Source organism: Ornithorhynchus anatinus, chromosome X1, assembly GCF_004115215.2.
Source record: "Ornithorhynchus anatinus isolate Pmale09 chromosome X1, mOrnAna1.pri.v4, whole genome shotgun sequence".
NCBI classification, from domain to species: Eukaryota; Metazoa; Chordata; class Mammalia; order Monotremata; family Ornithorhynchidae; genus Ornithorhynchus; species Ornithorhynchus anatinus.
In genome coordinates, this window is record NC_041749.1 from 91,222,616 (window position 1) to 91,247,697 (window position 25,082).

At 56.2% G+C, this 25,082-nt stretch overlaps 1 protein-coding gene across 2 annotated transcripts; it reads right to left on the bottom strand.

Annotated features, from left to right (window-relative positions):
- Positions 1–1,681: 1,681 nt before the first annotated feature.
- Positions 1,682–21,378, bottom strand: LAMB2 (laminin subunit beta 2). Of its 2 annotated transcripts, XM_029050756.2 has the most exons (34): positions 21,280–21,378; positions 20,856–20,940; positions 19,194–19,363; positions 18,894–19,029; positions 18,601–18,674; positions 18,238–18,426; positions 17,976–18,039; positions 17,016–17,218; positions 16,705–16,825; positions 13,459–13,647; positions 13,174–13,353; positions 12,550–12,662; positions 12,271–12,350; positions 11,793–11,928; positions 11,334–11,492; positions 10,830–10,957; positions 10,605–10,725; positions 10,018–10,210; positions 9,205–9,348; positions 8,828–9,059; positions 8,473–8,636; positions 8,156–8,380; positions 7,773–7,990; positions 7,416–7,512; positions 6,822–7,194; positions 6,033–6,217; positions 5,639–5,880; positions 5,343–5,546; positions 5,087–5,231; positions 4,417–4,624; positions 3,947–4,088; positions 3,301–3,477; positions 2,545–2,704; positions 1,682–2,468 (listed from the first exon to the last, which is right to left on the bottom strand). In XM_029050756.2, the coding sequence occupies exons 2-34, from the start codon at positions 20,881–20,883 to the stop codon at positions 2,332–2,334; spliced, it is 5,337 nt and encodes a 1,778-aa protein (XP_028906589.1). In that variant the 5' UTR covers positions 20,884–20,940; positions 21,280–21,378; the 3' UTR covers positions 1,682–2,331. The 2 variants fall into 2 exon arrangements, with proteins under 2 accessions (XP_028906589.1, XP_028906590.1); XM_029050757.2 differs by lacking the exon at positions 21,280–21,378 and having other exon boundaries at positions 20,856–21,245.
- Between the last annotated feature and the right edge of the window lie 3,704 nt (positions 21,379–25,082).

Below are 25,082 nucleotides of genomic sequence, written 5' to 3' on the forward strand. Positions count from 1 at the left end.
CCAAGGTGCTCCACTGGTGGTCTCCTTCCCATCGACTCTCTGATCCTCTTACAGCCCAGCCGGCGCTCCTGATTTCCTCCAAGCTAACTCCCGTGAGTTCGGGAACACGGGGTTACGTCCTCAGAGAACCTCATATTAAAGGGAAATCCCTCTGTAATATTCGTGGTCTGACAGACGGCATCCACATGTGCGTAACTGTTTCTTTTAGCACCGGATTGGGCTCCATCCGGACAGACGGGTGTTGGGGGAAGAATGTCCCTAATTCTCCGATTCTGTTGGATCCGGATCGTGTGACGAAGACACGCTTAGAACAGTCCTTTGCACATAGCGCCTAACAAATGCCATCGTGTTGTAAGGCAGAACTGACTGCACCTCGTGAGCAATTCTCCCTCCTTTAACCCATTGCTCGCGCTTTACCTCCTGCACGAGACTCCCTACTCGCTCGGATTTGTTAAGCCATACCCCTTCCAATACTAATTACACCACTACTGCTCATAATAATAGTGGTACTTCTTTGGTGCTCATTTTGTGCCAAGCACTGTGCTAAACACTGAGGTAGGTGCAAAATACGTGATGATGGTATCCGTTGAGCACTTACCGGGTGCCAGGCATTGCACTGAGCGCTGGGGTGGATACCGGCAAATCGGATTGGACACGGTACCTGTCCCGTGTGGGGCTCACTGTCTCAATCCCCATTTTATAGATGAGGTAACAGAGGCCCAGTGAAGTGAAGCAGACAAGTGGCAGAGCAGGGATTAGAACCCACGTCCTTCTGACTCCCAGGTCTGTGCTCTATCCACTACGCCACGCTGCTTCTCTAAACAGGTGGAACACAGTCCCTGACTCGTGTACAGCACTTAGGTACATACCTTTAAATTATTCATTAGAAATTATTTATTCATGTTAATGTCCATCTCCCCCACTAGACACTCATTATGCACAGGGAATGAATCTGCTAATTCTGTTGCATTTTACTCTCCCAAGCGTTTAGAACAGTGCTCTGCACATAGTAAGCACTCAATAAATATCACTGAATGATCGACTGATTGATTGTCCCACATGAGGCTCACGGTCTAAGGAGCAGAGAGAACAGATACTGAATCCCCCTTTTACAGATGAGGAAACTGAGCCCCAGAAAATTTAAGTGACTTGCCCCAAATCACACAGCAGGCAAGTAATAGGGCTGGGATTAGAATCCAGCAGGTCCCCTGACTCCCAGGTCTGGACTCTATCCACTATGCCACACTGCTTCTCAAAGTCCTAAAAAGTCACCCCTTACAAGAGGCATTCCCTGATTGATCTCCCACCTTCTTGCTCAAGCCACACCATCAACCACTTTAGCAAATGTTGGTATATCTGCCTATTTGTTATCTTTCATGTAATTGGTTTTGTTTTTATCATTTATCTAATCTTTATGTCTTTAATATTTGGCAATTTGGAGAGAGAGAGAGAAGACTCGGTGTGTGAAGGACTCACTGGAGTTGAGGTGGCCTCTGCCTGCACCAGGGCTGAAGTTACGCTTGAGGCTTCCACCATCTCTTGCCACAGGTTTCCTGAGTGGTGCCAGCTGCCACCCTCATGCCTACAGATCTGATCACGCTCCCTTCCCCTGCCAATCCGCAAAGGGTCATAGGGACCTCAGTCCCCGGGGGCCAATGCACGAAGCAGACAGAGCAACCTGTCACCTACCATTTTCACCACTCAGATTTATTCACTCAACCCAGAAAGCAACTACAGAGTTGGCCTATACAGCAGTACTGTAATCTCCCTTCCTTGCAGCAGGCAGCCCCCTCCTCTCATGGCCTCCACAGTTGGTAGAGAGGTGTGACCCCCTCACTATCGCCCTCTGATAGGCCGGTGAAGAGCAATCAGAGGGGAAAGTTAGGACATGTGAGATAGTCCACTCCTGACCAGGTGATTGAGTACTAAAAGGAGGGCAACCATCACACGGTGCCTCCAAGCATACGTTGGTACCCCGATGGCTAGGGTATACTAAGATATACTAGGCATATACTAGACTTCTGGCATATTTGCCCCTCTAGCAGGCGGCGGGTAGATCTACTGCTTGTGAATGGACTGCAGTAGGGTGTGGAGAGTGTGTTAGAGGGGGCAGAAACTATGGGAAGTGAGAGCTCACAAGATGCAGTTGTCTGGGGAGAGGAGGGTGGGGTCCCACCACACATGCGTACAAACACACACACACTCACACACATATATGTGGCCTGGCAGAGCCTCAGACCCCACTTCCGTGACACAGCTCCTGCTGGGCAAAAGGAAGTTGTGTTTGCTCAATGGGGGAGTGGAGCTGTGCGATGGAGGGAGGCACAGTGGTCACTGGCAGGTGTTATAGATCTGAATCTGCTGATTGATGGAGTCGAGAATTCCCTTCATCTTTGCCTCCAACCCGTCCAGCTGAGCAGCCTTGTCCTCCAGCTCACGCTCATTCTCCTCGTATGTCCCCTCCAGCTCTGCGGGGACACAGTTTCTTAGCCCCTCCGAGCCCCGTAGTGACCCCATCCCTCACCAGGTCCCTCTTCTCCTCACCATGCAGGCGCCTCAGCTTGTCCTGTGCATCTGTCAGGAGCCCCCTTGCCTCATCTCTCAGCCTCTCGGCTCTTTGCTTGGCCTGCAAGACACCTTGAGCCTTCCGCTCTGCCAGTTCCTGCACGGTCTGGAAGCGGTCTCCCAGCTGGTCTTTCAGCAGCTGCAGCAAGACCCACAAGCTTACCACTCACTCTTTACACAGCACGAGGAATTCATCATCACAGGAAGTTGTGCGGGCAGAAAATATCGATGGATTCAATAAGGCTATTGGACAAATTCTTGGGTGATAGGTCTGTCTGTGTCGGGGGGGATGTTAGGGAATACGAGAGGGTCTGCCCCTAACCAGGTGTTTGGATATTACAAGGAGGGCAACCAGAACACGGTTCCTCCAAGCATACTTCGGTGCCCCTGATGGTATTGGATAGGCCACTGTTCTGACCAAGATGGCAGTTCTTATGATTTTAAGGCAAAACAAGGCCTGTGAGCCATCCCTGGGCTCTTTCCCAGCTGGACCCAGTGGAAAGCAAGAACGCGGTTGGTCTACAGCTCCTTGGGGCAGGTGCCAAATCCCCTAGAGGGCTACTGAGCGGCTGATGCCAAGTGGCCCTTGCCCTTCAAGCTTGTTCTTCAGCCGTGGCTCTACGGGGCGGTGGGAGGAAACAGTGTTAAATCTGGAGGATACGACACTAGGTTACAACAAGTTCCCAGGAAGTCAACCCCCAGTGGCACCACACACACACACACACACACACACACCTTTTCTGCCTCATTGGCACGGCCCTGGGCATTGCTGGCCGTCTCTTCTGCCTGGGTAGCTGCCAGGCTATTTCCGGCCCTTTTCAGCTTAAGGGCATCTAACTGGGCATCCAGCTGCTCTGCACGCTTGGCTGCAGCATTCAACTCTCGCTCAGCCCCAGCCGCCTTGGCCGCCACCTGCCAACCAGACGTCATCCATCAATCCATCGATCGTCAATGGTATTTGAGCACTTACGCTGTGTGGAGCTCTGTACTAAGCACTCGCGAGAGTACAATACAGCAGAATTAGCAAACACGTTCCCTGCCCGTAACGAGCTCAAAGCATCAAACCCAATGCTCAACCCACACCCAACCACTCTCCCTGGCCCTTGGTGGGGTTAATGGGCGTTAGCTAGGGGCAAGGAAGAAGGATTGCTTCACCCCCTCCCCATCTTCTTTCCCCTGGCTATTGAGGGTGGACACATGGGGACAAGGGGCACAGGGACCAGCACTTTCCTAGCAGACCTGATGTTAGGGAGCAGGACGGGGGCACAGACTGACCAGGTACCCCAGCAGCCCTTGTATCTTTCAGTGGTATTTCCCATTTGGGGAGAGAGTGTTTCCTGGGTGGGGATGGGGCTGTCCAGGGCACGGTCCCAGGGCTCACCGTGTCTAGTGTCCGTTCAGTGTGCTGGGTGTCATCAGTAGCACTGCGGATGGCCCCCTCGGCTGCGCTCTGTGCTCGCTTTGCCTCTTCCAGGGCTTCCTGCACCATCTCTGCTTTCTGTTTCTCCCCCTGGGCATGACTCCTGCAAAGCTCCTTCTCCATCAGCACAGCTGTTCTTGCTCTCCTCCCCAACCACATCCTGTTGTCCACCTGGTCTCCTGCCTACCCCCACCCCACAACTCCCCCATCTCTGACCCCGCACCCTCTCCTTCCACAATTTCCCTTTCCTGTCTCCTCCTCCACCCCCCGCACCACCTCCGAAAAACCACTGGGCAGGGGACGGTAACATTAATGCTAAATATGGGAGGGGCCAAGGAGGGATAGAGCTGGGCAGGAGCGGGAGTGGGGAGAGAAGTGAGGGGTGCATTAAGTGAGGGGGCTGAGTTTGGGTTGAAGGGAAGAGGCCTGACCGTGCCCGCTGAGCATCATGCAGGAGTTGCTCGGCTTGGCGCACGTCCCCGGCCGTGCGTTCCAGGATGGCATCCACGTGAGCCAGGCTGCGCACCCGCTGGGCGATCTCTCCTGCCAGGTGGCTGATCTGGGAGGACGAGGCCGGAATGGACAGCTCCAGAACCCGGTTGGCCACAGCCTCGATGCTCCCTGGGTCCGCCCCCTCCTCTGTGAGACAGACAGGCAGACAGAGGTCTCAGAGTCCCCCAGGGACAGGCCAATACAGTGTATAGAGCTCTCTGGGGTCAGGTAGGAACTGGCCCAAAGGGTTCTCGGGGGCTGGCAGACACTGTCCTTAGGTCCCCAAGGGACAAGAGGCTGCCCCATCTTGCAGGTCAGCCCCAAGAGTCAGTCTGGTCCCATGAAGAGTAACCCTAAACTGCTCTTAGCGGGTGGGGGTTGGGGAGAGGAGGGTGGTACGATGGGCGGGGGGGTTGGGGGGAGTTATCAGATCAGGAATAACAGGGAACAGAGAGCCAAGCCTCCTGGGGCTGGCCCAGTCTGGACTTGCCCCTCGGGGACCTTTGAGGGAGGGGAAATGGAGGCAGAACTCCCTGGGGCCTTTGCTCCATGGCATTATTGCTGTGGGAGCCTCTCACTGCCCTTGTCTCACCCCAGCCCTCTGCTCACGGCTTAGGAAGTCCTTGATGTTCTGGATGAGCTCCCTCAATTCCTGATTGGAGCGCTCGACCTGACCCCGGGTCCTGTTGGCTTTGTCCAGGGCCGCCTGTGCTCGCAGCCGTGCGGCACCAGCCTGCAGCTTGGCCTCAGCAACCTGGAGGCCCAGGGGAGAGCTGTCGTCACTTACCGTCCTGCATTTTCTCCATCTCCCTTGTCCCCGCCACCCTTCGTCTTCCTCCCGAACCCCCCCACACCTCCCACCGACCTTGTTCACGAGCTCGTCGGCGTCACCCAGAGTTCGCCGCAGCTCTTCCTGAGTGTGCCGGGCCCGGCCCAGGGCGTTATCTGCGGTGGCTGCTGCTCCCTGGCAGTTGAGGCCCCCGCACCGCCGCTGTCCATCCTCATCGCGGCAGCCAGCTCCCCCGCAGGGGCTCGTGGCGCAGGGGGCATCTCCTGGGGCCCCACACACCTGGGAGGAGGCCCCCGGGTCACTCCGGGTTAGCCTGGCCAACGAGGCATATCCCTCCATCACTTGTCCCACCTGGCCCGGCTGCAACTCACCAGCTCATTGATGCCTGTCAAGCTGAGGGCATTGGCCCGGGCTGAGAGATTCTCCAGGGCCTTCTGGTTGGCGACATTCTTGCGGTTGAAACTGTCCCGCCGGCTGTCCATCAGCTTCTCCACCCGACGGCGGGTGCCCGCAGAGTCACTGATGGGGCTGGGCACCGCCAGGGCGGAGGCGTTGGCGTGGCGCTCGGCCTCTACCGATTCGGTGTAGGACTGTAGAATGCTATCGTAGGCACCTACGTCGGTCACATCGGAGAGGCACATCACGGCCGGGCTGTCGGCTCTTCAGGTCAACCTCCCTCAGTCCCCTTGCCCTCATCATGGGTGGCGATGGGGGGGTGGGAGGAGGTCTCCCTATCTCCCCAGTGCCTGGGCTCTGAGCTCTTACCCAGGAAGTTGGAATTCTTCAGGAGGTCCAGCTGGCGGCCCAGCTGGTTCAGGGTGAGGTTGAGGGCCCGGCCATCCCTCTCCAGCCCACTTAGTGCGTGGTTGGAGTTGAAGTTCTCATCCTGAGCCACGGTCAGTTCCCGTTCCAGCTGGTTCAGCCGTTCTGTGGCCTCCCCGATCCCGCTCCTGGAGGGCAGAGGCAGCATCTCAGTCAGGCTGCAGCTGGATGTCCTTGATTCCTGAGGCCCTCAGGCCCAGACTTGAGATAGGGCAGATCCATCTTAACAAGAAGACCCTGTGGGCGCTCTACCCTCTGGCCCATGGGCACTTGGCCTCCCTTCCTCACCCACTCAGCATACATTTACCCTTGGATTCCCATTCAGACTGCAGGGTGCTCTCAGGTGCCCCAGGCAATCCCAGCACCGTGAAGGGGAGGCGGAGGGGGAGGAGGGGAGGGAGGATGAGAGGGGGAGGAAGAGAGAGAGAGAGAGAGGAGGAGGAGGAGAGGGAAGAAGAGTGGGAGGAGGAGGGAGAGAAGAAGGAAGAGGAGGAGAGGGAGGGGAGGGAAGAAGAGGAGGAGAGGAAAGTAAGGGAAGAGGAGGATGGGAAGAGGGGAGAGGTTGCCCTCTTGGGCAGCATACTATATTGATCAAAGATCAATCTCAGGGATTGTAGTATTGGACTATAAAGACTATCTTACAGGAAAATAAACACGTTATCTGGACAGACAGATGGATGACTGTGGGGAGACAGACAGATCCATCTGGCAGCAAATGCCTGCTGCCCTCACCGCAGTTCCTCAGTGATCTTCATGAGCTGGGTGATGGCTGTGGCGGTGGTGTTTCGAGCACTGACAATGCCCTGCACGGTGCCCAGTTTCTCTTCCAACAGCCGGAAGTTCCTTTCAAAAGCCCCTATGGCTCCTGACTGCTGCAGCTCCTGTGCTCGCTGTCCCAGGTGCCGGGTGCGGGTGGCCAGATCCTGTACCACTCGGTCCCAGTCCCCGAAACACTGGTGGCAAGGATGGCAGATGGGAAAGGTGCCCGAGAATCCCCGGGCACACTGGTCGCAGCGCACACCAGATACTCCCGGACGGCAGTTGCAGTGACCCGTGGTGCGGTGGCACTGGAGGGTCTCGATGCCTCGGGGATCACAATCGCAGGCTGGGGGGCAGAACCGGGCCAGTCACCAACCCACTGTGCCCACCGGCCCCCGACGCCCCGGCCCCATTCCGCTTTGCTCTTGTCTTCCGGCCTCCTCCCGGGCCTCAGCTCTCCCACTCCCACCTCTGACTCCTTCCCCCCTCCCCCCACCTCTTGTTCCTCCCTCCTTGTCCACTCAGCGGTCCCCCTTTCCCTTTCCTGGCCAGGCTCGCAAGCCTCACCCCGGCACTGCTGGCTAGGATCTCCCCAGTGATTCTCCTGGCAATCAGTGCAGGCCCGGCCCCCAAATCCTGCCCGGCAGTGGCACTGTCCTGTGAACTGGAGAGAGAGAGAGAGCCCCTGAGCAGTCGCTGAACGGCTACCCACCGCCCTCTCACTTCCACCAGGGCAGGCAGGCATATGTGGCGAAGAGGGCGGGCTGGGGAAGGGAGATGGCGCTCTCTTTAGAGGTTTACGATAGTGGTGTGGCCTAGGGCCATGCAGAAAGACCCAGAGGTTCTGTCCCATAGGCTGGATCACTGAGCTAAAGCCTTCTGTCCCGGGGCTCCCACCTCACCCCCGGATGGGCGGTACTGTACCTCATTGCAGGAAGGGCTGACCGAGTGGCTGGGGTGGCAGTCACAGGGCTGGCAACCTTGCCCGCTGGCCAAGTTCCAGAAGTTAGGGGCACAGCGGTCACAGTTCTGGCCTTGGATATTTGGTAGACACGGGCACTGCCCGCTGCTCTGGTCACAGTGGCACTCTTCTTGAGAGGGGCACTGACTGCGCTCGGTGCCCAGGAAGTTACAGCTGCACCCTGCCGAACCAGCAAATCCACGTCACTGGGTTGGGCACTGCTCTGGGCCAGCAATATCTTCCAATCAGTCCTCAAGAGACTCTCCCCACTTGGTGTCACCCTCTACTCCCCGCCCCATCTCAGCTTGGTAGCGGTGCCCTGTCCCCAATCCCCTTGTATACTCACTCCGGCAGCTGTGGTGAGCAGCCTGTCCGTAGTAGCCAGGACGGCAGTAGGCACAGTGGGGTCCCTCTGAATGGTACAAGCAGCGCTGGCACTGTCCGGTGCGCCGGTCACAGGCCTCGGGGTCGGTAGGGTCTATGTTGTTGCTGCACTGGCAGGGTTGGCAGCGGCCCCCAGCCTGGGACGGGTTACCATAGTGCCCAGGAGCACATTCCTCACAGCGGGGTCCTGCAGCCAGTGTCAGTTTCAGGGTACCATCCCCTCATTGGGACCCCTATTCTAGTTGAAAGGTTTGCCCTGGGTGTGCCGCCCCCACTTACCTGTATGCCCAGGCTGACAGTGGCAAATAACCTGGTGGGAGTGCCCATCTTGATGGCAGGAGGCAGCAAAGTGGCGTCGACTGCCTGGGCCCTCAGGGCAGGGGCAGGGGCGGCAGTGCCCACCTGAGGTCAGCACTGGGTTTCCATAGAAACCAGCCACACACCTGTGGAGTGTGGAGGGGCAACAGGGTGGGAAGAAGGCCAGGCATTTCTTGAGCTGGGGGCCACCCGGGGAGGAGTGAAAAGTGACTTTAGGGGTCTCTGTTAGCACTTCAGTGTTCCCATTCAAAGGCTGCTCCCCTCCCTCCACCGCCCCCCCCCAGCACCCCAGTTCTCCAATTCCCCTGCCCCTGACCTGTCACAGCGGTCCCCTGCAGTGTGATCTCGGCAGGCCTGGCAGGCCCCTGTCCGCTGGTCACATTCTTCGGCATGCCCGTTACAGTGGCAGGGCCGACAGCGGGGGAAGCCCCAGTGACCCGGCTGGCAGTGGTCGCAGCGCGATCCGAAGGCACCAGGCCGGCAGGGGCACTGGCCACTGACACTGTCACACAGGCTGCTCAGGGTGCCCTCGGGGTTGCACTGACATGCTGAGGGAGAATAAAGGTCCAGGAACCAGAGCGGGGTTGGGGGAGGGAATGGGGGGATGGAGTGGGGGGCAAAGGGAAGGGAACTAGAGAGGGGAGAGGAAAGGGCAGGGGAGGGGAGAGAAGGGCAAAGAAGAGCTCCCCTTACCTCTGCAGCCGGAGGGGCCAAAGCCATAAGTCCCCACGGCACAACGGTCGCAGCGCCGCCCCACGACGTTAGCTTTGCACTGGCACTGGCCGCCATGGGGGTTGCACTCGGAGCTGAGAGAGCCCTGGGGGTCACACTGGCAGGCTGGGGGCAGAGAGATGGGACTGAGCTGCAAGGCCTGCCCCTGGTACCAGGAGCACCTATTATCTGGCTAAGGGCACTGCTGCCTTTTTTCTTTTCTTTCTTTTAATGGTATTTGTTAAGCGCGTACTGTGTGTCAAACACCGTACTAAGCACTGGGGTAGCTAGAAGATAATCAGGTTGGACACAGTCCCCGCTTCTCATCAGGCCCACGATCTCAGTATCTGCCTTTTGCCCTTTGCCAGCAGGAGGATGAAGAAGAGGATGTTGCCATCACCACGTTTGGGGTCTTAACTGGGGCTGGGCACAAGGGGCTCCTCGTGACCCCACCCCAAGGCCCCGGGAGGAAGAGCTGTCGGCTTGCCTCGCCCCAAGCAGCCTCAGGGACCCACCGGGGAAGGGACGGACGTCAGAGCTCTGCTGCTGTGGAGGGAGGTGCAGGTACCACACGGGCCACCCAAGTGGCACCTCACCAATGCCAACTCCATGGCCCCAGGAGGAGTGAGGGACAGGAACCTTCCCGCCTCTAGTCAATGCTCCCCTTCCCCACCCTCTCTCCAACCTACTCACACCCTCCTCGTAGATGCCCTTATTCAGTCGGCTCCCAGCTGGGGGAAACCGTTCTCCAACCAGCACCCCGGTCAGCCTGCTGGCTGTGTGGTGAGAACTCACGCAGCGCCCCATCATGCAGCAGAGCCGCCAGGCTGATGAGCAGTGGGGCACAGGCCTCCGCTGGGGATCCCTTGGCCGGGGTCAAACTCTCCTCATGGCAGCGGTACCGCTCAAAGGTGGTGCGGCGCTCGATGGAGTCTGCGTCTCCCGCACTGAACATCTCCAGCATCGAGTAGTAGGGCACCAGCACAAGCTATGGGGACAAGACCTTAGGCTGCTCCCCCTTCCTGCCCCCAGCAGCTTCCCCTTTCCCCAGTCTCCTACCGCCTCACCCTCTTTCTCTCCCCTCTTGGGTCTCCCAGAGAAGTTGGATGCTCTGGGCTGGGATGGTGAGATCCAAAGGTCAGGGAGGGAGTAGCCTCACTGATGTTTTATCGGGTTCCATCCGGCTTTTCTCCACCCCATTGAGTGACCCCCCCCCGCCCCCACCCCCGCTTCGACTTGCCTCTCGGGCTTGCCTTTCCTGCGTCTCAGTCAATCAATTGTTGGTATCAATTGAGCACTGTCTGTGTAGAGCACTGTACTAAGAGCCTGGGATAGTACGAGACGTTTAGAGCTGGTAGATGTGATCCCTGCCCAGGACTCACCGAGTCAAGCAACAAGCCGAGTTCAGGGGCACCGAGACGGGTACCTCCATGGGTCAGCTCAAGCTGGATCGTGTACTTGAGGCCTTGCTCCAGGCAAATGCGCTGAGGCAGCACCACATGCCTGTGGGGCAGGGAGGGGAGCAGGAGGATGGTCAGGGAACTTCGGGGTCGGGGGTGGAAACCACTGAGGCGGCCCATCTCCCCCTGCCCCCCGCCCAACCTCACCTGACTCCAGGAGGGAGCATCCCACGTAGCCGGTCATCCTCAGGGATGGTGTTGCCACAGGGGCTGCTGACGGCCACTGGGCCCGGGCGTTGCACCAACACTGTCACTTCTGCCCATTGATCCGGGGCCTATCAGAGAGCCACTCTCAGGATTGCCGGTATCCTCCTGGCAGAGGATGGGATCCTGCCAGCTGAGGTGTGTCGGGGGGGTAGGGGAAGAGCTTGGGCTCTGGGCCAGAGGGCAGAGCAGGGGCAACAGAAAAGCCCAGGGTGACCCTTCCAACATCCCTCTCAGATCTCTGGACGCTCACTAGATGAGATGAGTTTTTCTAGGTTGGCTCCAGTCCCTCCTCTCCCGCTTCACTCTTTCCTGGGACAATGGAAGGCAGTGGGGACAAATGAGGCCCAGGGGGGAGACAGGCAGGGTAGGTGTGATGGACAGCTGGTGGGACAGGATGAATGGACAAGAAGCCCAAGGGGTGGGCTGGCGGCAGGGAAGACCAACCTGTGGCTCATAGCGAAGGAGCAGACTATAGTCCATGGAGAAGGGGAGGTTGTCCACGGAGAACTTGAGGGTATTGCCCTCCTGGAGCTGCACAAAGCCAGTGCCAGTCCAGGAAGGCTCGTGGCCAAGGAGCGCCGTCCGTTCCACCACCTTGACATCCTGCATGAGGACAGAGCCGGGGCCTGTTCCTACTGCCCCTCTGGGGCAGAGGAAGGTCTAGCCTAGCACACACCCATCCTCAGATAAATGCCGGCTGGGGCACTATCCCTTAGAGCTCTGCACAGGCTGGGCCAGGCCAGGCTTTCTTCTGGCCTCATCTCCCCTGCCCTTCCTGGATTCCTGCCCCTTGATTTTCTCTGTCTCTGCCTTCCCATCTCTCTTTGCCCCCCTGTGACTCCACCTCACCCCCAACCCCAGCTCCCCCACAACCGGCCCCCCTCCCAGACCACGCAAACTCACCCAGTCCCGCTGGGCATCCTCAGCCTCGTAAGTGTAGTGGTCTAGATACGGCCGGTAGTGCCCAGGTTGTACTTGGTTGCAGCGTCTTCCTATCATGTGGTTGCGGCAATGGCACTGCCCTGTCTCTCTTGCACACCTGCCATCACAGAACCTATTAAGTGCTGCCCAAGGACTTACCTCTCCTCTCCCTGGGACCCACACGGGGGGAAAAAGGGATCTTGGGGTTTCAGGCCCGTTTGCTGGAGTAGCCCCCGGCACCCTTGCAAAGCCTACTTCCGTGCCTCTCTCTCCTTGGGTCTCCAGCCCGAGTGAGTTCCCCTGTGGGCCGTCCTCCCACGGTAGCTCAGTCCCTGGTTCTCTGGCTCCAGGACCCCCTGTGCTCTTGGCTGGCTCCCTGGCCCCCCAGGCCCTCCCTGGGCCCCCAACACCCTGGCCCCCCCAGGCTCCCCGTGCCTGCAGGCTCCCAGTCAATACCCACTGGTTGTCGTAGGCCCCCCCGATGTCACAGTCACAGGGGCGGCAGCCGTGCAGATCGTTGCTCAAGGCCCAGTGCTCTGGCTGCAGGGGACAGCACAGGGTCACCCTGACTACAGTGCCCGTTCCCTTCCCCTGGCACCAAATACTTGGCCCCAGGCCCCCACCTCCCCACCCACCAGCCCCAGCTTTGCCATGGACCGACTCTGTTCCATCCTCCAAGCCCCAGCCCTCCCTTCCCTTCCTTTCCCTCCCCATCCAGTCTCAGCTTGAGGGGACGCACCAGGCATTGGTCACAGCTGGGACCCGTGACCAGACGCTTACAGAAGCAGTCCCCGCTCACAGGATCACACGGAGGCCCCCCAGACACTGTCCCCCGGGGATCACAGCGACACCCTGAGAAAAAAGATGGAGGTTCGTGCAGGCCGGGGGACCCTTTTCCAAAGAGCATCTCCATCTGCTCTCTCTCAAGCAGAGGGCCCCCGAGATCTATTCTGCGGGGACAGCCCCCTCTTCTCCCCAACCCAGGTCACCCCACCCCCCGCAGGGACCATTATAGGCTAGGAAGGTGGCCAAGGGGAGCAGCACACAATCCCCAAGCAGGGCCCGGAGCAGACAGGATAGTGTAGGAAAGAGGATGGTCGGGCTTTGATAGAGGAGTGGGGACCAAGGGGTGATTCCTGGGCAGGGTAGAGCACTGGGGAACTGGACCTGGGTAGGGTGGGGTATTACCAGGCTGTGCCTGGACAGGACAGGACAGGACACGAGGTTCAGGGTGCAGGCAGTGGGGAGCTGGACCTGGATAGGGTGGGGTATTACCAGGCTATACCTGAGCAGGACAGGACAGGGCACGAGGGACAGGGCACAGGCAGAGCAACAGGGGAAAGCGTCAGGGTGAGATACGTACGCCGACAGCCCTGGGAGTTGTCAGCGCTCAGGCCAAAGAAACCATCCCGGCAGCTCTGACAGCGAGGCCCTGCCACATGATCCTTGCAGCGACACTGGCCCGCGAGGAGTCCCAGGGCAGGATCGTCATGGGAGTCACAGAGGCCACCGTTCAGGGAGCCCGACGGGTCACAGTCACAGGCTAGGGGCACAGAGGGAAGGAGAGTCTCGCATCCCCACCTACCCCACCTCCCACAGTATGCTGTCCCCTTGGGCCCTCCTCCCCAAGCCCCTCTTGCGTTTTCACCTCGGCACACATTGGGATCACGCAGACCCCTGCTGGGGTCACGGTAGTAGAAGGGACGGCAGAGCTGGCAGTGCTGTCCCATGGTGTTGTGCTGGCAGCCATCGCACACGCCTCCACTCATGTTGCCCGAGGCCAGGAATACGGCCATGTCGAAGTGGCAGCTTCCGGAGTGCTGGTTACACTCGCACTCTGGGGAACAGAACCCTCTGAAGTCACAGCCCTGGGTCTCCCTCCTCCCACCTAGCCCTCCAGGTAAGCAAGCTGCCTTGGCTCTGGCCCCAGAGATGGCCCTGCAGTCTTACCATGGCCCCGGCGATAGCCTCCAGACGGCCACCGTAACTACACGCCTTGCTCCAGTCCTCCCTCCCACTCCTTTTCTGCACGTGCTGCTCTCCGTCTACACCTGCTCACCATCCTGACTCCCATCTCAATCAACTCCATAAAGCTCAGCCTCCCCTGGTCTATGCCATTCCCCCCGACTGGAATGCTCTCCCCACTCCTCCTCCCCAAACCCACTTTCCCTTCCTTCCCCACAATCCTCCCCCTCCATGAGATATCTGCAGGTTGAATGACTCCTATCACTCTAGTTGTTCCAGGGTCTTCCTTGGCACTTCTGCGTAACCAGCAGAAAAACCCAGTCAGTGTCTGGGGGGGCCCTGCCTTTGCCCTTCTTTCAGTGCACTAGTTCCCATCCTTATTTCTGATCTTTGTACAGCCAGACTCTCTTTCCAGGGGCCCAGCTCTCCCCAGTGGCCCTAGTAATAATAATAACGATGGTATTTGTTAAGCGCTTACTATGTGTCAAGCACTGTTCTAAGCACTGGGGCAGATTCAAGGTAGTCTGGTTGTCCCACGTGGAGCTCACAGTCTTAATCCCCATTTTACAGATGAGGGAACTGAGACACAGAAAAGTTAAGTGACTTGCCCAAAGTCACAGAGCTGATAAGTGGCAGACCGATATTAGAACCCACGTCCTCAGATTCCCAAACCCGTGCTCTTTCCACTAAGCCATGTTGTTTCTCTATGACTTCAGACTCTCAGGCCCCAGCTCCCCTGCTACCCTAGTTCCCTTATCTTTTTTTTTAATGGCATTTGTTAACCACTTACTATGTGCCAGGCACTGTACTAAGCACTAGGGTAGATGCAAGTTAATCAGATTGGACACAATCCCTGTCCCACATAATAATAATAATGATGGTATTTGTTAAGCACTTACTATGTGCAAAGCACTGTTCTAAGCACTGGGGGAGATACAAGGTGATCAGGTTGTCCCAAGTGGGGCTCACAGTCTTAATCCCCATTTTACAGATGAGGTAACTGAGGCCCAGAGAAGTTAAGTGACCTGCCCAAAGACACAAAGCTGACAAGTGGAGGAGCGGGGATTAGAACCCATGACCTCTGACTCCCAACCTTGGGCTCTTTCCACTGAGCCACGCTGCTTCACATGAAGCTTACAGTCTTAATCCTCATTTTACAGATGAGGTAACTGAGGCACAGAGAAGTCAAGTGACTTGCCCAAGGTCACACAGCAGACAACTGATGGAGCCGAGATTAGAACCCAAGTCCTTCTGACTCCCCGGCCCACTAAACCACGCTGCTTCTTGGCTCTAATCCCGGCTCCACCATTTGCCTGCTCTGTGATCTTGGGCAAGTCATTTAACTTCTCTGTGCCTCAGTTACCTCATCTGTAAAATGGGGACTAAGACTGTGAGCCCCATGTGGGACAGGGGCTTTGTCCAACCCTATTTGCTTGTTGCTACCCCAGCCCTTAGAACAGTGCCTGATACCTAGTAAGCCCTTAACAAATACCACAGTTAAATTAATTAAACCCAGGTCCTTCTGATGCCCAGGCCCATGCTTTACTCACTAGGCCACACAACTAATCTTCCTGATATTCTTATACTTTCCCCTCCCCTTTTCTGTTACTGGGGATAACATCGGCTGAAAAGATGAGGGGGGGGCCTATAGGTGCTGGGTCCTGCGCGACCCCAAGAGAGCTATAGAGTGGAAGGCAGAGGCCCAGGATGTAGAGAAGGATGGAAGGCGAAAGGATGGAAGGCCAGGGTAGGTAGATAAAGCGTAAGGGGGAAGGTCAGAAGCAGAGTCAAGGGGTCAGACGTGATGTAATGAGTGTGTGGAAGAGGCAACGCCAGGCTTGTAATATAGGTGAAAGGTCAACTGCTGTGAAAAGCTACCGACCACCTTCACTGACAAGGATCAATGAAGGGGGACCGTCCTTGAAACTGCTGCCTCTCCATGCTCTGCTTCTTTGGGAAGAATGTGTAACTTCTTTAAAAAATCCATGATACACCACTCTGTCACGGAAGGGGCAGACCGAGGATTAGGAGTGTATAAATACCAAAATCATCTAGAATGTATCGAGTCTTCCCTCCTTTTGTTGCTCAGATTGAGACAGGCACTCAACGTCAAGTGCGCTCACTGATGGAGGGGCTCACTTTGGAGTGTACCCGAAGTAAGGGCTTTGTGTTTGTGTGTGTGTGTGTGTGTGTGTTGTGGCGGTGCAGGCGGGTGCGGGGAATGGCAGAAAGGTTATTTTTGTACAAACCATGAAGCTCGGTTTTTCTTTTTAATTTTGCTACAGAGGGGAACGTTGCGGGAGCTCTAGGCCACTGGAGATAGGTTTTCCGGTAACAATTTCCCCTGCCCCTGCCTCTCTCACGGCCCAGCCATGGCCCTGCCAAGGAGCCCTCTCCAAACCAATCGACGCTCTCAGTTGTGACCCAGCTGGAGGCCACTTCTGCTTCATACTGAGAGATACAGCTTCGGAAACCTTGTTTATTTAGTCTCTATCCTTTATGTTCTTGTGCCTTTCACATGTTTACATGCTTCTGCCATTTGTGTTTCGTGTCTACCTGTTGTAGGTGTTTTTGTATCTGTGGTATTTCATAAAGAGTCCGGCACAGGATGAGCGGTCAGTACATTTTTGTTGTGGTTGATAAGAAGGACCCGGGTCTGTCCTCTGGAATTGCCCTGGGTGAACCGGGGTTGGGCCAGTCCTTCCTGGCCCCCGGCTATTGGGGCTATGAGAGTGGAAGCAAGGCTCTCTGAAAATTGCTATTCTGGAAGCTTATGGAAGAATACCAAAGGGAGGGAGGCAAATATTTCAGAAGTAGTAACTGGGGTCCCTTTTCATTTTTGATCATCTTAAGTAAGGACCACAGCAGCGGAGGGGTAGGAGGGCACAAGCAGGAGCCAGGATGGAGGCAAAGGATGAGACGCACTCACTTTTGCAGGCATAAGAGTTGGAACCTTCTGCTGGACGCCAGGGCAGGTCATGATGGAAGTCATCACACTTTTCACAGTTGAGCCCCTTGGTATTGTGTTTGCACACGCAACCACCGTGCACCTGTAGGAGCGGGGGTAGTGGAAGAGAGGGAGTGGGGAGTGGGGAAATTATGAGACAGGAGGAGGAGGAAAGGGAAAGGAAAATGCAGCCTAACAGAGGGGCTGGCTGGCACGAAGAATATCTGGCCCCTGTTCATTCCTAGTAGCCCCTTCTCCCCAGCGCCCCCTCCCCACCCCCGTCTCCCTCTCACCATGTTCTCGATGTCGGTGGGAGCCCCGGGAGCAGGGGCGCACTCGGAAGCATGACCATAGCAGAAACAGTTTCCGCGCACCACCAGTTCATACAGGGCATAGTAGTACTTCTCCCTGATTTCCTGCCGGGGATCCAGTAGATTGTCTCCCAAGGTGTGCAGCCGGGTCAAGTTCACTCGCAGATTCGTAATCTTCAGCAGGTCTAGGGTAGCCATGTTGGAGAGAGACTATAGGGAGCCCAGGCATCCTGGGCTCCTCCCCCACCTCAACCCCCTATAGGAAGAGAGCTTCCTGGGCCTCTGGCACCCAGAGTGATGGGAGATACACCTAGCCTCCCCAACTCCCTCCCCTTCCCCCCAGTCCCACTGCTCCTAAACCTTCCAGCCTGCCACTCCCTCCCCTCCTCCGACCCCCACTCACCTGCCCCAGCACTCCCAATCCCTCAGGCCTCCCAGCCAACTACTCTTGCCTCTCAGTTGTGGGCTAGCCCCAGACCGGCCTCTTCACAGTGCAATACTGGCTCTAGGCCCCAGGAGGCACTGGGCTGCTGAGAAACTGGGTGCCCAAGGCCAGGCAAATCGGGGAGGGGAAAATAGTCTGCACTGACTATGGTTAATGGGCACTGTCATGTGTAGAAGAGGTTCTCCCCACCCCCATCCTCAACTCTAAGCCCAGAGCTAAACTCAGCCACTGCTCCGTCTGGGGAAAAAGACCCAAAATAGACTAGCTGATCCCAATTAGCAACCAAGACGCCTGGGTGGCTGGACAGAGTGATGTGAGGGGGGCGGGGGATGGAGGAAGAGAAGAAGGGGAAAGGAGGAGGAGGAGGAGGGAAAGCAACGTTGGCACTCTAGGAGGGTGGCAACAAGCAGGGTTTCCCCCAGGGAGAAGGGCAAAGACAGTCCTGGGGAGGGATTCTCAGGGGAGCCTTGAAACAGGGGGCTGGAGCCAACACTCACTCTGGATGTTGGGGCTGTAGGGATCTGGAATGGGGATGGCCGGATCCAGCACACGGTAAATCACCTGCCAGCAGAAAAGACCCCTGAGCCTGGGCAGGTGGCCAAAGCTGAGGGCCTGCCTCGTGGGTTCTGTTCTCCTTGCGGTAGGCAGAAAAACCCAGTCGGAACCGGCCTGGGCATCTACACGTTGTCTTTGTCGGTCGTGCCTGTGGCCAGAATGCCCCTCGCAACCCATCATCCAGCTACCCTCCTCCCCACTCACCTCGCCCTCAGTGGAAGGCTCAATGTCCGAGTAGCGTGATTCACAGATGACATCATCTCCCCGGCGCAGCGGGGCCAGAGGCACCCCGGGGAAGTCGGCAGCACAGTTCTGGGAGAAGTAGCGGTACACTTGCCAGGTACGGCCAAAGTCCGCTGAGCGTTCCACCAACATGGCTGCGGGCCGGAAGGTCTAGGGAGCCGAAGAGGGGAAGGTGGAGGGAAAGGTTCAAAAGGAGTGGCGGCTCCCAGGACTGGGGACCTCAAGTAGAGAATCTCATGGGGGTGCCATGGCAGGAAGGGCCCTGCACACTATTCTGGAGTTGCCCCTCACTGAGGCGCAGCCTTCCTCTTTCTAGAAACTCACCTTGAAAGTCATGATGAGATGGGTGAAGTGGAATTCAGCCTCCAGGTCCAACTGGATGGTCACTGCGGACAGGCCTAGGGACAGACACCAGTCAGGAGCACCCCATCCCTGCCACCAAGCTTGGGGATTACTGGACAGGATAGTCCCTTGGGTGGCTTCCTCTCCTCCCCTCCCCAGCCCTTGACTCCATTGCCTCTGCTCCACAGCACAATCGCTTGGACTCCGCTGCCTAGAAAGAGCTGCCAGGCCTTCATCCCTGCCCTGGGTTCTGTTGGTGCCCACTTGAGTCTCACCGTTCTCTGACTGCCACCAGGAGGCACGGCGCTGCGGGGCAAAACTGGTCACTACATTGCTGATACGGTGGCTTTGAGGGTTGGTCCGTGGGGCGTACGGTCGGCGTGAGTCACACACAAAGCACTTCTTCTCATCCTGGAACAGAGATTTCATCAGGGCTGGAACTGTCAGGCACCCCTACCGCTCTGGCCCAAGCCTGCTGATCTGAGATGTACCTTCTCCCCCACCTCCACTCACCACCCGGTGTCAGCCCCTCCCCTGGCCCTTTCTGTCATGAGATTCAGGCCAGAAAGCCTCACCTGCAGGTGGCTGACGATGCAGTACGGTTCAGGCCTCTTCAGCCCACAGGTGGAAGAAGCTGTGAGCTGGTTGACTCTGCCCACTAGCAGATCTCCCGTGGCTGGATAGCAGCTGCCCAGGGAGCAGCCTTGTAGATGGTCAGGGGGCTGAGCCAGAGCTCCTGCCAGCACTGGGGAGAAATCAGAACTACGGTAAGGAGGGCAGCCTAGGAAGAAAGACCTGAGAGAAAGAGGAGGAAGGAAACCGGGACTATGGAGGGGGTGGAGGGGTGGAAGGAATGGAACTGAGAGGGAGGAGGAGTGACTACAGCTCTCCCTGAGGAAGGGCGGGGGGCACCTTGGCCTGCATGAGCCAGGCTGGTCCGCTGAAGCGTGGATTTAGATTGGACTCAGGATGGACTGGGTAGTCTGGGCACCTTAATTTTGGGACTTCCAAGTCCATCAGTGTCCAGGAATAACTGTGGATGTGCACCACTACCCACATCCATGGCCTCAACTCACTCCCACTCCTTTCTGCTGGTGAGTTTTGGTCTGGGAGGTATGTGGAAGGCTTCGTTTGCCCCGCTGCACTGCCCCCTTGAGCTGTCCTGAATTTGAGGTTCTAGGTGCTTGCACTGCTCCAAGTAAGGCTTGCCTCAAAAGGCAGCAGCAGCAGCAGCAGCAGCAGCAGCAGCAGCTCTTTGCCCTTAGCTCCCTCACTGCCCATCTCCATCTCTCCAGACCTCTCGACTGCTCCAGCCTCATCCTATCCCCTCCGCCTTGTCACCCAGGAATCCAGACTGAGTGGCATCAGAAATGTGGTGAGACAGAGACGGGGCCCCTTCCTCTCCTCACCTGAGAGAACACAGTCCCATTAGGCCTCTCCCCCAGCCGAGGAGAGTAGAGGGGTAGCGACAAGGCGCCCATGCATGGGAAGACCAGGGCTGCCGACCCATATCTCCCTTCCATGGTCTGGGGATAGTGCCCCCTCTCTGTCTGTCTCTGGGGAAGGGGTGCCAGTTGCCTTTGGGAAGACACCCCAATACCTTATCTCTGTTTCCTACCCATGGACTCCCCCGGGGCTCTGGCCCCCAACTGCTGGTCTCCGCTGGGCGCTTGATGGGAGAAAGAGAAGGGGAGGGCCGTGCAGGTCTCAGGGGGCTGGAGAGAAGGAAGCAGAGGGGGCGGACACATTTTTCTCACAGAACATTTCTGTTCCATTGGCACAAAATGAGATGGGAGGGCGGGGGGAAGAGGGGAGTAGAGAGAAGGAGGGGGGATGGGGAACCTCCGGTCAAGGGGAGTGGGAGGCTCCGGACCATCAGGGACTGCTCTAATTGCCAGAAATTAGTTTGGACTGGCTCAAGTTACTCCCGGCCAGACTACCTTTCCACCCCAATAACCTGATGGAGGGGTCTGAAGCCTTGAACCGATCTTCCCTAACTCACCAGGCACATCCCTGGGGCATCCACCTCCCGAGCAGGTGGAAGGTACAGCCCCAGGAGCAAGGACAACCCCTTTCTCCCTTGTCCAAAGGATCTCACCTATCTCAGATCCCTGGCCCCCACTTCCTCAACCCCCTGTCCCTATCACTTCAAGAGCTCCCTCTTTCCCTCCCTTCCTCCCTCAATCCCTCACCCCTTCACCCATCTCTGAAATTAGAAAGGAAAGAACCAGACTCACCGCTCAGCACCAGACCCAGCAGCTCCATGGACCTGGGGTCTGGGTCCTCCAGTCTCTCCCTGTACCCACAATATCACTTCCCAATCTGAGGAGAAACAGGTCGATGAGGACGGGGCACACTGGCACCCCAGCATCTGTCCCCGTTTCTTGCCGAGGCTCCCAGGGATCAGCCTTGTTGTGGCTGATAGTGTAGCCCAGAGTCCGATGAGGCAAGTGCCCTTTGGGGACTGCCTGGGGTGGGCATGCCTCCAGAGGCTGCCAGTGCAATGCCCAGACCCACCCTGCCCAGGCTTCTAGTAACTTCAAACCCCAATGTCCCACAATGTGGGTACTGGATTCGGTGGGGTCCATCCACTGGATTGGCCAGAGAGGGTGCCCAGTTTGGGGAAGGGTACCCCCCCCCAGGACGCTGTTGACTGCTCACCAGCCGCTTTCTTCTTCCACTGCCACCACCGCTCCCAGTTATTTTGGGAGTTTGGAGAAAGTTAGGATCAGTTGGGCAGGAAGAAAAGCCTGGACTGGAGCTCTGCAGGAACCAAGATGGCTGGGCTTGCCTGGTGACAGGGTGTGGTACCAGGAAGGAAAGCCCGGAGAGCGGATGGTTGGGGGAGAGGGGAGAGGGGAGTGGGAAGGGGGGGGTGGCGGTTTGAGTTGCTATGTTTCCTCACCAGAGCCTTGACCTGGCCACTTGGGCAATAGACAACCTGCTGCAGTGACAACCTGATTCAAGTTCAGGCTGACTCTCCCCTTCCCTATATAATAATAATAATAATGTTGGTATTTGTTAAGCACTTACTCTGTGCAGAGCACTGTTCTAAGCGCTGGGGTAGATACAGGGTAATCAGGTTGTCCCATGTGAGGCTCACAGTTAATCCCCATTTTACAAATGAGGGAACTGAGGCACAGAGAAGTGAAGTGACTTGCCCACAGTCACACAGCTGACAAGTGGCAGAGCCGGGATTCAAACCCATGAACTCTGACTCCCAAGCCCGGACTCTTTCCACTGAGCCACGCTGAGCCACTCTGCTTCTTCTATATGCCACTCTTCCCACCTTCAAAGCCTTATTAAGGTCACATCTCCTTCAAGAAGGCTTCCCCGGTTAAGGTAAGCCTTATTTTCCCTGACTTCCTCTCCCTTCTGCATGGCCTACCCGATTGGATCCATGACCTTTGAGCATTTGATATTCACCCCACCCTCAATCCCACACCACTTTTGTACCTATCTTTAAATTCTACATTATAAATTACCTATTTATATTAACATCTGTTTCCCCCTCTAGACTGTAAGCTCAATGTGGGCAGGGAATGTGCCTGCCAACTATGTTGTACTGTATACTCTCAAGTGCTTAGTACAGTGCTCTGCACATAGTAAGCGCTCACTAAATACCATCGATTGATTGGGCCTGAAAACTGGAGGACAAGAAGGGAGGTAGCTGCCACAGCTGGGATACAGCAAGTGGGATGCAGTTTGGCCTTGGCACACTGGTCCAGGGTGGGGAGGCAGTCCAGCATTGACACTCATCCTGGGGATGGAGGGAAATCCAACCTCCCCTGGCATACAGGTCTAGGGGGAATATGAGCATCAGCCTGGCCCCATAACAATCCTGGGGGAGCCTGTCCTGCTCTGGCACTCATATCACTTTGAGTTAACGCTAGGAGCCTCAGTCCTGGCAAGGAATGACTGAAGTGGTATAGTTTGACTAGATGGTCCAGTTTCTCCACCTCCTGGCTCTTCAACATGGCCAGTGAGGGCCTAGGCTAAAGTATCGCCACCCCAGTGCTCCAAAGGGAGCTTGGCTATCTGTCGAATATTAAGCTACATAAGGGTGCAGTGTCCCCCAATTGTTCTGTTGCAAAGCAAGGGGGACCCAAGGCCAGAAACTGCAGTCCTGGCAGCAGTGTCCTGACCCACAAGGAAAGAAGGGCAGAGTGAAAATACAGGGGAGATGGAACTAGATCTTCCCTCGGTGAACCATCAGTTGAGACAAAGTTCAGGTAGCGGTTCTTGGAATGAGACTCCTTGAGCTGGAAAAGTCATTTCATGGCCATCTCCCCTCCCAGGCAGGACCGTATTTAATTCAGTCCAGAAGAAAATCCCCCCTTGACAACCTTTCTCAATCACTCATTTCAAAGGGTAATATCCCTCGCCATCTGGCTTTTCCTTATATCTAACCTACCTTTCCTCATGCTGCAATTTATCCTCTTATCTTGCCCTAAGTGAAGATTAGAGAACAACTGATCACTGACTATACTTACATATCTGGAAACAAAACCATACCTGAAACTTTTCTTTTCAGACTAAATAATCTTAAATTTGGTGACTGCTTCTGCTCTCCGGGCAGACGGTATGACAATCCCAGAGTTAATTTTGTCAAGGCCTCTGATCAGGGGCTCCAACCCAGTCCTTTTTCCTGGGTGGGTGGGGGGGTTGGGGATGAGGGGCTAATAATAATAATGTTGGTATTTGTTAAGCGCTTACTATGTGCAGAGCACTGTTCTAAGTGCCGGGGTAGATACAGGGTAATCAGGTTGTCCCACGTGAGGCTCACAGTTAATCCCCATTTTACAGATGAAGGAATTGAGGCACAGAGAAGTTTAGTGACTTTCCCACAGTCACACAGCTGACATGTGGCAGAGCCGGGATTTGAGCCCATGAGCTCTGACTCCAAAGCCCGGACTCTTTCCACGGAGCCACACTGGCTAAGAAACGTGTCCTCTGATTAGATGGGAGGGAATGTGGGTACACTTATGTTTAAACCTTCGAACCCCAGGCCACATTAAAGGTAGGTGAGATTCTATGTTTGTGCATGCTGATCTGGGAAGCAGGGCTTGACACATGTTCCTAAACCGGTGCAAAACCTGTACCCCGCATTTACCAGAGTGAAACTGAAGCTCCTGGAGGTCAGGAAGAGTGTCTTGTATTTCTGTATAACCCCCAAACACCAGTGCTCTGCACCCAATAGGTGGCGCTTGTTAAGTGCTTACTCCGTGCCCAGCACTGTAGTAAGTGCAGGGGTAGATACAAGACCATCAGGTTGGACACGGTCCCTGTCCCACATGGAGCTCACAGTCTAAGGGTGAGGGAGAACAGGTGTTTCATCCCCATTGCAAAGATGAGTTAACTGAGGCCCAGAGAAGTGAAGTGACTTGTTTAAGGTCACACAGCAGGCAAGTGGCAGAGCTGGGACAGAATCCAGGTCCTCTGACTCCCTGTCAGTGCTGTAGGTTATCAGCTTCGAGGCCCTCCAGAAATTCTCCCCGGTGGGGCTTACTGGAAAGAGCCTCGGCCCGGGAGCTAGAGGACCTGGGTCATAATCCTGGCTCTGACAACTGCTTGCTGTAAAATGGGGGTTAAATCCCACTCCCTCCAATTTAGACTGTGAGCCCCATGTGGTCAGAGACTAACATGATAAACCTGTATCTACCCCAGTGTTTAGATCAGTGCTTGACACATAGTAAGTGCTTAACAGATACCATTAAAAAAAGAGTGCTATTTTCCATTCTCCAGTTCACTCTTTGTTCCTTCCAAGCTAAACTTCTAGTTGTACGTCGCTCTTGACTCTTCTGCCTTTGTCTCCTCACTCACACTCTTTCCCGGGCCTCCCTCCCTCCACCAAATCTGATAGAGGACAGGTTTCCCCACCTTCAAAGCCCTCATAAAATCCCACTTCCTCCAACAAGCCTTTCCCAATTAACTCCCAACACCCCAACTCTCATCAGCCCATCTCCACCTCTGCTACTTGCATATTTATTTATCCCTCAGCAATCAGGTTTATGTACACAATCAATTGCACAGTCATTCTATGTATTCTAATTACCCTATTTGCAAATATTTTATGTCTGTTTTTCCCATTAGAGTCTAAGTTCCTTGTAGGTAGGGAACAGGTCTCGTATTTCCGTTGTACTTTCCCAAGGACTAAATGCAGAGCACTATACCTTTGATCGGCATCCTTTGCGGCTGCTAAACCTCTAACCTGATCCCCAGGCTCTTTCTCTACCATTGTTGCAGGACAGAAGCAGTGGATCAACAGAGGACATTGAGGACTTCCCAGAGAGTACTGTCCCGGCCCTTCTGGGTATGTCCCCAGCCTTTCACCACGGTTGCCATTCTCCCCACTAAGCTCCCTCATTTTCCCTCACAGTAAAATGGGATCAGTCTCTCAGTGATCTCTGAATCCTATCCCCAGGATCTCCCATGGGAAAAGAGGCCCGGAACCTGGAGAGCAG

Excerpts from the sequence above, each read along its gene's own strand:
- LAMB2 (XM_029050756.2), bottom strand. The coding sequence starts at position 20,883 with ATGGAGCTGCTGGGTCTGGTGCTGAGCG. Across the intron at positions 10,726-10,829 it reads ATGCTCCCTCCTGGAGTCAG|GCATGTGGTGCTGCCTCAGC; the intron begins GTGAGGTTGGGC and ends CCTGCCCCACAG. Across the intron at positions 7,991-8,155 it reads TGCTCACCACAGCTGCCGGA|GGTGCAGCTGTAACTTCCTG; the intron begins GTGAGTATACAA and ends CTGGTTCGGCAG.